General features: G+C 37.5%; 1 protein-coding gene, 1 long non-coding RNA gene and 1 pseudogene across 4 annotated transcripts; all 3 read left to right on the top strand.

Annotated features, from left to right (window-relative positions):
- The first annotated feature begins 5,869 nt into the window (after window positions 1-5,869).
- LOC126614068 (uncharacterized) lies at window positions 5,870-8,722 on the top strand. Of its 3 annotated transcripts, none has more exons than XR_007620256.1 (6): window positions 5,870-6,207; window positions 6,698-6,754; window positions 7,710-7,887; window positions 8,007-8,150; window positions 8,272-8,360; window positions 8,464-8,722. It is a non-coding gene; the product is annotated as an uncharacterized LOC126614068 (long non-coding RNA). The 3 variants fall into 3 exon arrangements; XR_007620257.1 differs by having other exon boundaries at window positions 5,881-6,207; window positions 7,710-7,812; XR_007620255.1 differs by lacking the exon at window positions 7,710-7,887 and having other exon boundaries at window positions 5,922-6,207.
- A 728-nt stretch (window positions 8,723-9,450) lies between these two features.
- LOC126614067 (40S ribosomal protein S11-like) lies at window positions 9,451-10,141 on the top strand (annotated as a pseudogene).
- Window positions 10,142-10,148: 7 nt separating this feature from the next.
- Window positions 10,149-14,659, top strand: LOC126614064 (uncharacterized). Its single transcript, XM_050281706.1, has 4 exons — window positions 10,149-10,324; window positions 10,420-10,564; window positions 10,696-10,774; window positions 14,569-14,659. Exons 1-4 carry the CDS (start codon window positions 10,264-10,266, stop codon window positions 14,584-14,586), a joined length of 303 nt encoding a protein of 100 aa, XP_050137663.1. The 5' UTR covers window positions 10,149-10,263; the 3' UTR covers window positions 14,587-14,659.
- Window positions 14,660-15,089: the final 430 nt, after the last annotated feature.

Raw genomic sequence — 15,089 nt, 5'->3', positions numbered from 1 at the left:
GCTTCATGTTCTCCTTCTCGCAGGTCCTCTTCTCCTCGGCCAGTGAAATGGAGATAGAGGGTGTTGTAATTGAAGAAATTCTGGTGGAGTTTCTGAATGTCTTCTTTCGACGGGATTTGACCTTCACGGTTCAACGTCTCAAAAGCCCGTCGATCGAAAAGCGTCTTCAGGTCAACATTCGACGGGTACCCGGAGAGGGTCGTTCAGCCATAAGGTCATGATGGCATGATGGTTCAGGTAGCCGCACGCCTTAGACGTCATTATTGGGGATTGGCCGTGTTAGAGGACGCCACGTGGCGAGTTTGGTTAGCAGGATCAGGATCGTGCAATCGTGTTCAATAAATGCACCTTGGAAATAGGGCACTAGGGTTCTAAGTATTAGATTTGCTTCTTCAAGGTCGAAACTCGGCCGAAGAATTCAAGCCGAGGACCTCAGAAGCGATGGGGCAATGTTTGGGCCCAAAATAATAGTTTGGGCCGAGTAAAGAATCATTCTCGGTCCGGAAGGCCTTGCGGCGTGGATCGTTCAGTACGTGGGCCTCCAAACCTAGGTCGGCTAGGTCATAACGCAAGACAAGTCGAGTCCTAGTGCAATAGGGAGTCTCGGCAGGATTAATAACCCGGAAGCGAATCCGGCTCGGTTAAGGACTAAGTTCACAATCCTAGTGGAAATAGGACTGGTCGAGTTGGTGTTGATCCAGAGAGAAGACCTAGTTCGAGTAGGGTTTTAACTTGGATTCAAAGAGAGCCGTTGCTATAAATAGGAGAGGTTGTGCATCGTTTCAAGCCCCCTGCAAATCAATACAAAATTGCCCTGCGCAAACTCTCAACAACTTGAGATTTTTTTTTTTTTTTCGCTGACACATCTTCCGTTGGCATCAACAGCACCGTGGAAGCAACCGGTGATATCTTAAGTCGGCATAGATAGCTCTGTCACCGTAGAATCAGTCGGTCTCGCAGTATCTTCCGTTGGCATCAACAGCACTGTGGTGAGAACGGTTGATTATCTATCCAAGTCTCGGTCGGGAAGGATTTCTAAATCCTTATTGGTCGAGGTCATCTCATCAGCCTTCTCGGCGAAGTGAGGTGTTACAAGTTATTACATTCGGCACATTGAAAGCCGAATTTGATATTGAACTTCGTAAGAATAGTAACCTTGTCTTCAGGTTCGAGAGCCCAAGAGGCCGAGACGTGTTCCTTTCTCGGCCGCAATCGCAAGACGTAGAAGTCAGCCGCGCACCCAACGTAACATCAACAAATTTACTCCTCGGCCGACCAGTTGGCACGCCCCGCATTCACCGAATGACGTAGTTAGCTTATAGATTACTCGGCCTGCGCGCCACGTAGGCTTGGTAGTTTCTAGGGTCAACAAGTGGCAACAACTTCATCCTATTCATTTGCATGCAGGCTGTTGCACCTATATACTCAACAGCTTCTCCACCCATGAAATTACCCAATTGATATGATATTTCCTTAGACAAAAATAAAAAGATATTTCCTTGAAATGTGGGGGCAAGGCTACATCATGTTGGCCCTTCAGGTGTCGGCCAGCACAACTCGATTTGGAGTCCAAGTGGACATTCCGGGTCGGGGTGTGTCAAGAGAAGACACATATGTGTTAAAGATTAGGTCATAAATTAAAATGAAACCTAATAAGAGAATCCAAACTTAAAATTTATGTTTTAATTCTAAAACAAAGTCGATTAAAGTAAACATATAGATATCTCAACAACATCAATTTTTCAATTTTAATCCAATTTAGAACTGACAGAAAATTAAGGAAAAAGATTGGCAAATTTACCTACTCATTCTCGATTCTGAAAGATTCATCATGGAAGTAGTCGAGTTGTGGATGATCGAACCAACTCCAAATTGCATGATTGTTACACCTTTGGGCAGAAACTAATCATGCAAAGAAAATACCTGCATAGCTAGCCAAAACATAAAATACACAACATACATATAGCTTCAACAACTTTGGCCAGATGAAAATATGTTAGAAGTACTTTAATGTTTGCTATAATACTAATTTATAATTGGTGAGTGATTTCCTGAAATTCCCATTGGGACAAAAGTATTCACCATATAAATTAGCAGAATTCTGATTTTTCAAAATAATTCTTTAGAACAGTATTAAATAACCGTTTTGTTGGATATTCAATGATTCTCAAAAGATTCAATTAGACACAAAAGTATGTCATTGTTGACATTGAACAGTAGAGTTCTCGAAAGAGGAAACATGGTTATTCAATTATTCGATAGGGACCAAAATGATCAATTGGTAAACTGATGCCACTTTCCAAGTTTCTCTCGAAAGACAATTATCATCATAATCAGAATTGATGACCAAACAAAACATTGGTTTAAGCAAAACAAACCAATACATCTTTAAATCAAAATTTAATCAGTGTTGTCTATAAAATTCATTAGCATTGATAATTTGCATAAAATAAGGACATATTGGAACCAAAAACTTGTATAATAGTTGGTACCAATAGATGTGCACAAATCAGCGAAACAATATCACATAACAAAGCTAGTTTTGAAGTACCAAAATTCAGCAGTACTACTTTAGTTTGCAAATTCACTAAAAACTCAATTCTCTTTAGATTGTCATGAAACTTTTCAAGTATGAACTAGACATATATGACTACTATTTTGCAAAATTTCATAATTTTTAAAATCGTATAAGCGAGCCAAAAATGAATTTGAAAAGAGAGGTGCTGCAGAAACAGCAGAAAATGTTCAGTACATACCTGAGATTATAAATTCACCAAATATTCATTGTTCATCCAATATTCATCAGAATTTTCAGACATAAAGTAAACATAAAAAAATGTTATTTCCCAAAATTTCATAATTTTTGAGATTTTACAAGTGTACTAATAACAAATTCGAAATATGTTGTGATGCTGAAACAACAGAAACTCTGCAAAACATACCCGAGACTAAATAATTCACCAAAACTTCAATCTTCCTCCAATGTGCATGAAAATTTTCAGAAATGAAGTAGACATATAAATTTATTGTCCCCTAAAATTCCATAATGTTTGCATTCTTAAAAGTGGGCTTGAAATAAAATTGAAATAGAATGTGCTGCAGAAGCTGTGTAAATTCTGCAATGTAGTCCCGAGGTTAAAAATTCAGCAATAAGTCATTTTCAAACCAATGTGCGTGAAAATTTTCAGACCTGAAATAAATATTTGAATGTATATCATACTAATATTTCATGAATTTATGAGTCACATAGATATGTCAAAATAATATCACTAGCAGACTATTCTACAGAAGTCTGCAGAATTCCAGCAATATGGTATCACACTTAAAAAAATTACCATAAATCCATTTCTGGTCCAAAAAAACGTGAAAAAATATCAACGTCTACAATCCATTTGATATTATGACATGACCAAATTTCATAAAATTTGGAGTTATGAAAAATCTATCAAAAACAGAAACTAAAATAGAACAAATTGCAAGGTATGCTAAATTGCATGAACATAGCTAGTCTTGTTTTCATAACTTTACTAAAATCTCATAAACGCACATACCTCTTAAACGCTCCCACTGATCAAGCATTAGTCAATGATTTATAATTACAAGAGTTGAGGATTCAACATCAACTACTAATTTTTCTCCTCATCTCTATGTCATTATTGAAACGGACAACCAATTTTAGAGAATACTAAAAGTAATATTCATTGCAATAATAGAAGCGACTATCACTTCATAGAGAAATAACCAAGAACCAAAACTTACTTATTCATTTGCATATGCGCTATAAGGATAAGAGTCGAAAACTGCAAAATTGAATTAATCCCAAATGAAAACACTGTATTTGCTTCAAAACAACAGGATAGTTTTCAACTTCTCAATTATAATATCACAAAATCAATTCAGTTGGAACCAAAAGCTTAATTTCAATTCAACCAAATTGCAATAATTTATGAAAAGCAGTTTCATACCTTCGCGGGAATACCCCGAAATTTCAAGCTTCAATTCGAGCATTACAGTGATTGAAGGAGGTTGGTGTAAGCTGGGCATTGATGAACAGCAACCCTCACGCGAGGGAAAAACCATTTACTGTTCCCATGTTTTAACCTTTTTTTTTCTTTTCTTTTAATAATCAAATAGGAACGGGTAATATTTATCAACTAAATTAATAATCAGAAAATTATATAATAAATCGAAATATTACCCAAGATAAAATTAGGTCATCGTTCACCGAAAACAATAGTGACCTTGATATATATATTTATTAATTAATAATTCATAATTATCAAATAGGAGTCCATAAGTCGCATACAACAAACCTAGTTAGAGTTGTATACCAAATTTCAGTTTATCTTGATGCCCAGGTAAACGTAATAAATAATTTATTTAAAGATACTTGATTCATATAATTAGAAAAATCACAACATAGATGACACGATCTTCTCGGCAATACAAGGTTAACATATACATACAAGAATAAAAAAAATAAAAATAAAAAAATAAAAAAAAAACGCGGAAGCAAGAAAAACTCCACAGAATCATATCACAAGAGCGCAATTAGTCGAACCAAAACATACCCACTCTTAATAATTAAATGAGTGCCAACAAGAAAAATAAATAATTAAATTTCATGAAAACTACTTAAGGGCAGCAGTATTCATAGTCACCACCCAGACCAATCCATATATTATTAACCACGAAAGATCATTGCATACCAACACAAAATTGCGGAAGCATCAAATTTTTTTTTCGTGAGATGGAATAGTAGAAGGCATCCAACCAACATTTTCTTAGTATGTTAATCATCTTCAATAAACAAATTTGCTTATACCTTTATATCGGACCCTAAGCTTGTTGTGCGGCTCTGATACTGTAAGACATATTCTGAAATCACAACAATAAGACATTATGATCACGAATAAATCAAATCAATATAAAATAGAGATTAACTAATTATATTAAACTTATATGTGGAATACAGAAGACATTGCAGATTTCTAGGTTGTCTTTTACTTCCAGTACTTTAATAATATCTCTCTGCTATATGAATAGGGTTTAACGTATCTAAGAGATTAAGCGTATGGAAGCAGGGACTTCACCATAGTATTTATATCATTAGGGTTTAATCACAGCCAACCTATTTTTGGTTGTGAAAGTCAAACCCTATCACTTAAGTGTTTAAGTCCCACCATGATACTATATCTTTGTAGTGAAATCCATCAGATTTCTTTAGGTCAATTGCAAAGGATAAGACTCCATAATCCTTATTTCATTATGACTATCAGATTACTTAAGTTGTTAACAACTCAATAAACAAGTGGCCTACAACATAAGTAATCCAATACATCATTCATTGTCATTCACAACCTTACAGTATTCTACAATTCTACATTTGTTAACACGTTTTAAGTTATGGACACATTGATGGCAAACTGTCTGATTGTTTGGGTTCCTGGGTTGTTTCGTAAGATTGGTTACCATTAGTGGCAAACCTTATTTCTCTTCTAGATCTTTGATTCAACTGTTAACGTCATTGACATTGTTTTCATACTGCCAACTCTCTGTGTAGGAACTGATCCGGCTTCAAGTACAAGCCGTCATGTTGGCCCTGGTGTGTCTCGTGTGTATTTGCGTGTTCCGTACATGCCAGTAGGCTTTCAGGTCACGACTTCGAAAGTCTTTAAGTCTTTTACAACCTTCCTCAGTATCCTTAACTCTTTTACAACCTATAGTGGCAACAACTTCATCCTATTCATTTGCATGCAGGCTGTTGCACCTATATACTCAACAGCTTCTCCACCCATGAAATTACCCAATTGATATGATATTTCCTTAGACAAAAATAAAAAGATATTTCCTTGAAATGTGGGGGCAAGGCTGCATGTTGTTCGACTGCGCACTACCTCAAAGAAATTGAGGGGTGTTTGTTTGGCCTCACTAAGAGGGACTAGACTAGACTGGATTAAGTATTTAGTGTAGTCCCATGTTTGGTAGGTAGAGGGACTGAGTTTAGTGGGATAAACCCGGACTCGCTCAGACATACTCCTTCGCTAAGAGTTCTTAGTGAGGACCCCCAAATTTCACGGTACTGCTAAAGCCCGTCCAGCGAGAGAGAGATTCGCGCTTGTCTGCGAGAGAAGACGTCCTACTCCTTCACCCTCGTCCTGCTCGCCCTCCTCTGCGTCCTGCTCGTCCTCCTCTGCTCCTCGTTAGGTAAATTTCGAATCTGACGATTTTCTTTTGCTGATTGTGAACGACTTCGATTTTGTCTGGTAAATTATTACTGGGCTATGAACGACTTCATTGTTTTGGTTTGAAAACTTTTCAATAAGTGATCTGAGCAATTGAAAATAAATTAGGGTTTTGATTTTTAGGTTCAAATTGATATTAAAATTTGGGGTTTTCAAATTTCAACTTTTATGCGTTCTCACTATTGTTCTTCTTATGATTGACACATCCTGATTTCTAATATTTGTCATAAAGTGAATTTGATATAAATTTCATCTGCTAGTTCTCAGAGCCTTTATTGGAGTGGATTTGTTGAATTTCATCTAATATTTGTTCTGCCATCGTTGAATTTCATCTAATAATTGATATGTATATAGTCTATGATTGTATGTGTCTGTATGTATGTATGTACTCTGTGTGTGTGGGTGTGTCCTTCCATATGGGTATGCTGATTTTGGGTGTGTGTGTGTCCTAGAATTCAGCATATTCAAATCCTTGCAATTGGACTGGAGTTCGTTGTTTTAATTTCAAGGTAACTTCTATAAATCTCAATGGACTTAATTTGTCTGGCACTTTGTCTCCAAGCATTTGTAATCTTCCTTCCTTAACTGAATTCAATGTGTCCAAGAACTTCTTCTCTGGTCCTTTCATTAAGGGTTTGGCAAATTGTCATTATCTCGAGATTCTCGACTTGTGCACAAATAGGTTTCATGGAGAAATGTTGACCACTTTCTGCAAAATGACCAACCTTAGAAAGCTTTACCTCTGTGAGAATTATGTGTTTGGTGAAATGCCTGAGGAGATAGGGAATTTAGCTTCACTTGAAGAGCTTTTCCTTTGCAGTAATAATCTTACCGGTGTCATTCCCACGTCGATTAGTAAGTTGATTTGTGTTGATTTGACTATGAAGTTTGAAAGAAATGCCGGTTGGTGAAGAACCTTGGGTGGGAATTTGTGTTGATTTGACTGTGAATTTCAGAATCTAAGTTGAGTTTTTGCTGATTGTGTTCAATTTGACCCTTCACTGAATTGCAGTTCGTGCCCTTGATTTTGGTGTCAAATTATAATGCTCAATTGAAAGATTGATATTTTTATACACATTGGATGTAATTATGTAGTTATTTTCACCATGTATGTCAAATTTTGAGTCAATTCGATATTTCTGAGAGTCCTGTCTGTATTGTATCAAAGTTGGTTTTTTTTTCTTATACATTTTTGTACGAGAGATTGGCCCTTCTTGATCGAGTCGATTCGATTTCTGTAACTTTTCCGTTTGCATTGTATTTGAGTTAGTATAGATGCATTGTATTTCTGTAACTTTTCCATTTGCTTTGTATTTGAGTTAGAAAGAATTCCAGCAACTCTATCTTTTCTATGAAAACACACCATCATTTTCATGGTTAATTTTATTTCTCTTGATCTACTTCTAATCTGAACCCCTCAGTTTCCCTTAACACAATCCGATGGCCCTTCTTATATCCAAACAGTTCCCTAAGCAGCTGGATCAAGATAGTACTTAATTGGCTAATGGAGATAAGGAGAACGAGAACCATTAGCAATCTGGACCAATGAGAGGCGCAATATATGAGTGTTAGTCTGTGAAATAACTCGAATTTCAAATCAATCACTTGAAATGCTTATGTTTTTTGGGATTTCCAATGTTCGGTTCGTAGATCTACTCCAATTGAGCCAAGTTGTACTGTTTATTTCTTATCTCAGTATTGGGTACGTGCCGTGTTGTATTTGCTGATACGATGGCTACATGTGCTTTTTGCATCTTACAGGGACTTACGTTGATAAGAAATGCCCTTTCATTGGAAATGTTTCTATAGGGGCCGCATCTTGGCTGGCACTTGCCATAGTGCTAAGATGAATAAAACAATCATCGTTCGAAGGAATTATCTACATTATATCAAGAAATATCAGAGGTATGACGTTCGCGATCATTTTTTTTCACTTTCTATTGTATCTGTAGTCATTTTGGAGAATTAACAAGTACCATCCTCTTTGCTCTTCTGAAATCTTTTTCTTTCATGCCGCTTACTTAAGATATGAAAAGAGACATTCCAACATCCGGCTCACGTATCTCCATGCTTCCGTGTGAAGGAAGGAGATCATGTTACCATCGGCCAGTGCAGGTGATTTACCTTAGCTCGTTTTTAACTACATGTTTATGTATGTAATTTGGCATGCGCTAGTGCTCATTTTGTTTATTTTCTTTTGTTCTCTACCAATGTTCAGGCCGCTGCCCAAGACTAAGAGGTTCAACGTCTTGAAGTTGACTCCTGCCGATTTTTTTTAGCACAATCATTAAGTATGGTTTTTTTTTTTTCAACACAGATTGCTTCTTATTTTCACTTCATGCGTGACGGTGGAAAAATTTCTTTCGAGTTGTGGAGATAGTATTGAGATATAGTTTTTGGTCGGATGTCATATCATAGTGTTACATAAAATTCATGAAACAGAATTTCGTCTTTGCTAATTAATGCCTAGTTTTCAATGGAGTTTTGATCCACAGAAGGCAGATAGATGCTTTGTTAATTTCCATTCCTCACCATTTGGACTAACCTGACGGAATTTGGATCCTTTCTGGACCTTAGTGTTCGTAGGCTAAGGTAAGGACCACGAAATATGGGCCCTTGGTTTGTGTGCTAGAGAGATCGAAGTACTTGATTTTTGTGACCCAAGCTGATGGAATAAGTTTATGAGGACTGTCAAATTTAATTTGAATGGTTCGGATTGTCTGGTCCTTGGACTTTGGATAGTGAGATTCGGAGAGGATCTTTGTCCAACTTGACGGGCTAACGGATAAGAATTTTACACCTGACTACTTGGTCCCACTCATCATCTGTCGTGAACATACGATTAATTGTATGTATAAACGGTACTACGATATTTGACAAAATCTCCCACAAGTAGTAAATTGATCAAGTGAATATGTTTTTTTTCAAACAAGTAACTGTTAAATATAACTTAGATTAGTAATATGCTCGTAATAAAAATAAACTTGAAATTCTTTTATCGAAAAAAAGAAACGGAAACAAAGGCTGGCAGAGTGGGAGTCGGCCCAAAATATCCCGGCCCGAACTCACTCAATTCGCGCCTTTTTTTAAAGTTATATGCTAATACAAACACGCGTGCGGCGCGCCAACGTGAGAGGGGTAGGGTTTTGTGGAACGTTGAATCGCCTCCTGTGCTAACACCTGGACTCCTCTCGAGATATCAATCATGGCGGAACAGGTCGGTTCTTTTCTGCTATACCTGCTAGTTGTTACCGTGTCCAAAATGTCGTCGTTTATATCTTTCAAGCAGTCGTTCTATTTGATATTTTTGACATTTTTGGTTGCAGACTGACTAGGCGTTTCTGAAGCAGCCCAAAGTGTTCATCAGGTAACCGGTTAATCAAATAAATTTCAATTTTCTTGTTGGGATTAAGATTTGTTTGCTTTAAATTTGTTTTGCTTTATTATGCATTTGCATTTGGGCTTTATTTATAATTTTATTTTTATTTTTGTTCCACTGTAATCGAATTTATTAACCAGCTCGAAGAAATCTGGGAAAGAGAAGAGACCCGGAAAGGGCGGCAACCGGTTCTGGAAGAGCGTTGGGCTCGGTTTCAAGACCCCCAGGGATGCCATTGAAGGCCCCCCTCCCACCCTTCTCTCTCTCTCTCTTCCTTCTACTTATGTATCTTACTATCTTGTATATGTATAGTAGTTCAAGTTATGCAATGAATGAATTTGAAGCGTTTTAGTATGATTGATTAGTTGTAACCGGATTGATTAGAACACGGTGTCTGAGTAATGTTGCATTAGCATTTGCCCATTTTATGGATGATTTGCATTTGTGAAGTCTTCAGGGTATGCAGCAATGTGGTTGATTAGCGTATACACGACTACCTTTGAATTAGAAGAATTAAGCAGACAAAGACTATTGTGGCGGGTTGACTTCTAAGTTCTAACAGAAAGTTTAGGTACCATTATGATCTCAATATGAGTGTTGTTCCGTGAAATAACTCGAATTTCAAATCAATCACTTGAAATGCTTATGTTTTTTGGGATTTCCAAAGTTCGGTTCATAGTTCTACTCCAAATTGAGCATGGTTGTACTCTTCATTTCTTGTCTCAGTATCGGGTATGCGCAGTGTTCTATTAATTTGCTGATACGATAGCTACCCGTGCTTATTGTATCTTACAGGGACTTACATTGACAAGAAATGCTCTTTCACTGGAAATGTTTCTACCAGGGGCCGCATCTTGGCTGGCACTTGCCATAGTGCTAAGATGAATAAAACAATCATCGTTCGAAGGAATTATCTACATTATATCAAGAAATATCAGAGGTATGACGTTCGCGATCATTTTTTTTCACTTTCTATTGTATCTGTAGTCATTTTGGAGAATTAACAAGTACCATCCTCTTTGCTCTTCTGAAATCTTTTTCTTTCATGCCGCTTACTTACGATATGAAAAGAGACATTCCAACATCCGGCTCATGTATCTCCATGTTTCCGTGTGAAGGAAGGAGACCATGTTACCATCGGCCAGTGCAGGTGATTTACCTCCGTTCGTTTCTAACTGTTGTGCCTTGGCCCGTTTGTCAGTGCGAAAACGAGATTCAGATTACAACATCACCAAATCACACTCAGTTGAACAGAATAAAATACAAGAAATAAAGACACTGAGAAATTTACGAGGTTCGGCAAAAACATGCCTACATCCCTGTAAAGATATTGCTCTTCACTATGAGAATAACAGTACAAGTACACATGAGTTAAATCAACATAACTCAATCCCAAATCTCTTGCACACCCATTCATAGAATTTTCCCAAGAGCCTCACTCTACTCCAAAAATTCTTTTACTAGAATACTTTTCACTCTAGCTCTCTTGATTTTCTCTCAACCCATGTTCAACCTTTCCCATGGAGAGCCGGATGCTCTCCCCCTTGGATGCTTCTATGATGCTTACCTTCCCACTTTCTAAGCATTACTAAATGCACAAATATTGCATCTAGTTATAGGCATGCACTAGCAACTATGCCAACAACCAAGACCAAAAAGTCTTAAATTCACATGACATAATTATTACCTAGCCTACCTAGCATGCACCGAAGTCTATACCTAGTGTATAAAGTACAACTTTTCCAAAGTCTATACCTAGTCTATAAAGTACAACGTTTCTCCATTTGTTATTTAATGCATAGAAGAGAAAGCATGCACAATTGCATGCAAGCAAACACAAAGTCACGGTTGCTGCCATTTCCCTGTAGCATTCACATGGTCTTCAATTGTTCTCAACACATGACTCATAATTACTCACAAATGTATGAGCCAAACACAACAATCTCCACCTTGGCGAATACACCATGCAAAAATCCTTGCACCCATCACCAAAGCCTATTGGCCTTACATACCAGCATACACACCCTGAATCAACCTCGTTGGTCCTGTTTCGATTCAGTCACTGCCAATGCATGTGCAGCTGCTGCAAGCTAAAAATCACCATTTAGCTTCAGACAGGATCTCGACACATCCTCGTCTCCTCCAACAGGTTTTTCTCCTCTTTATTGTCTTCAACCTGGAAACTCGTTAGCGCACCCGTTTCCAACAACAACCCATCGAGCCAGACAAAATTCCCCACACTTCTCCTCCTTCAGGACCATCTCATCACTTGTGAATCCCATAGCTCCACTTGCTGCAAAACCCCTGCAACACTTGAGACTATACATCACCACGAAAAGTGTTGCTTCTGAGTACCTAGAGGGCATACTCGAAGTCTTCCACTACAAACATGCTACAACCCGGCCTAGCACCTATAGCACTGTGGACCCTTGCTTCCGGAACCGGATCTAAACCTGTTGTTTCTCTCAGATCCTCTTTCCAATTTTTTTCCACGATTCCAACCTTGAATAGCTTAAGCAGTCTCGTGCCCACCATCATCCATGGTCTCCTTTGTGTATCATTCCACACCAAAGAAGCTTGCACCTGCTCCAAACTTACTGTATCTTTCCATGCAGTAAAGTTTCACAAGGTTGTCGTACGAATCTGAAAGTGAGGTAAGAAGAAAGAGGCCTTTGTTTTCTTCCTCAACATCAACTTTCGCAGTTGATCCAAACATCCCTGAACATGTCTTTCTTTTCTTCGGGCTTCATTACTCTCATCTGCCAAGAGTAAAACAGCCACTCTCATTAAACTGCTCAACTGAAAATTCCATGGTGAACAACAAATCTGGACCTCCAACGAACCAAGCGTCCAACGATGCTCTAATACCAATTGTTGTGCCTTGGCCCGTTCGTCAGTGCGGAAACAAGATTCAGATTACAACCTCACCAAATCACACTCAGTTGAACAAAATAAAATACAAGAAATAAAGACACTGAGAAATTTATGAGGTTCGGCAAAAACATGCCTACGTCCCCGTAGAGATATTACTCTTCACTATGAGAATAACAGTACAAGTACACATGAGTTAAATCAACATAACTCAATCCCGAATCCCTTGCACACCCACTCATAGAATTTTTCCAAGAGCCTCACTCTACCCCAAAAGTTCTTTCACTATAATACTTTTCACTCTAGCTCTCTTGATTTTCTCTCAACCCATGTTCAACCTTTCCCATAGGAGAGCCGGATGCTCTCCCCCTTGGATGCTTCTATGATGCTTACCTTCCCACTTTCTAAGCATTACTAAATGCACAATATTGCATCTAGTTATAGGCATGCACTAGCAACTATGCCAACAACCAAGACCAAAAAGTCTTAAATTCACATGACATAATTATTACCTAGCCTACCTAGCATGCACCAAAGTCTATACCTAGTCTATAAAGTACAACTTTTCTCCATTTGTTATTTAATGCATAGAAGAGAAAGCATGCACAATTGCATGCAAGCAAACACAAAGTCATGGTTGCTGCCATTTCCTTGTAGCATTCACATGGTCTTCAATTGTTGTCAACACATGACTCATAATTAATCACAAATGTATGAGCCAAACACAACACTAACTACATCTTTATATATGTAATTTGGCATGCGCTAGTGCTCATTTTGTTTATTTTCTTTTGTTCTCTACCAATGTTCGGGCCGCTGTCCAAGACTAAGAGGTTCAACGTCTTGAAGTTGACTCCTACCGGATCTTCCGGCACTGGCAAGAAGACTTTCGCTGGAATTTGAATCTAGGAATCTTGAGTATCATGGTAGGCTGTAGGCATTGAGGAGATATAGTTGCTTCCCCTGTACCCTTTCAATTTCTTATGCACTGGTTAAATTTTTTTCTTTTGACGACTCTCGTGGTATTAAAATAGGAACATTTTTTTTTATCAGGTTTGAATTATAGTGCATGTATTTTGGTATGTAACACAAAGAATCTCCGGGTGTGCCAAAACTATTTTGGCTCACACAAATCGCCTTGTGAGTATTTGTAGCTCTTGCCATTTTAAAATGCCTTTGAACACCGTAGGGAGGCATCCGACTCTTTTAAATGAGTTATTTGTTATGTTAGGCATGCCAATATTGGTTAATATCAAGCAAAAGATGTGAATTGGTATTAGGGTTTCACAATGATATATATATGAAATCCTTCATAAATGCAAATGCTTAAAACTCTGCATCACTCGAGCGTCCCGTATCAACGTGTTGATAATGCAAGTCGGACGCACTTTGTGAAGAATGCAATCTCCCGCAATTTTCTTCACTAATTTCAACCAACGCAATGGACCTAAAGCAATGATATAATCTTCCTGTTCATTTACGAGCAAAATAAAATTTATTAATTTCATCATTCCCCACTTACGAGAAAATTTTTAGTACTTCAAAAATACGGCTCGTGTATAAATGTCATTAACACAAGTGTTGGATTTTTTTTCAAATATCCAACTAATTGTATACAACACTTCTATAACAAGTAGTGTTCCAAACGCATTGAAAAATCTGTCTCCTTACATGAAGGTGAAAAACCTAACAAACAAACATACAATTAATAAAACCAACTAATCACAAAAGGGGAATAGTAACACTTACGCGGAAGAAAATATGGCATTCTAGCTGTGCTGCAATTGCCTACAATTGTATTAGGATAGTTTAGAGATACAACAAACATGAACATTTCTGAACTTGTTTGAAAGTGTTTTAAATCGATTAAAAGTACTTTTAGAGAAAATATTTTTGTATTCTAAAAGCACTTTCACTTGCATTTTTACTAAATATTTGTTCACAAAAACGTTTCACTAAGAACATTTGCAGCACTTCCAAACGAAGTTTAAGTTTTTGTAGACATAAATTTTCATTAGAGTTTACATTACTGAGTTGGAACAACAATCCAGTGCTTTTCTGTTCATGGAACAGGTTCTAGAAGATACATGATGGAAGGTTGAAATCCAAGTGTCTCTGGTGTTCTGAAATTATAGCCTTCAACATATCCACTGTAGCTGTCGGGTGCACTTGCATCGGAACTTTACTGTCACACCCGCGTTGGACCACCCAAACATTTATGTTGGCATTGATGTTGTAGGGCATTGCATGAGATTGCTCTTGTGTAAGAACTTGTATGGTTTCCCTCTCTAGTCGAACATTGTTCCATGAATACGACTGACTGTCATCCATGACTAATTTCTTGTGGGCAAACAAATAGAAATTTGGAATCTAGTCAAGTGCTTCCAAAAGCACTTCACTAGATTCCGTGCATTTGGAAGCACTTCACTAGGCTCCCTAGACTTCCGTGCTTTTGGAAGCAGAGCTGACGAAGTCGTGTCGGCTATCACTTCACTAGATTCCAAATTTCTATTTGTTTGCCCACAATAAATCAATCATGGATGACAGTTGATGAGTAGATTTTATATTATATATTTTACCATATTCTTAGTATA

This window comes from Malus sylvestris, chromosome 2, assembly GCF_916048215.2.
Source record: "Malus sylvestris chromosome 2, drMalSylv7.2, whole genome shotgun sequence".
Classification (NCBI taxonomy): domain Eukaryota; kingdom Viridiplantae; phylum Streptophyta; class Magnoliopsida; order Rosales; family Rosaceae; genus Malus; species Malus sylvestris.
This window is presented reverse-complemented; position numbering and strand designations above follow the sequence as displayed.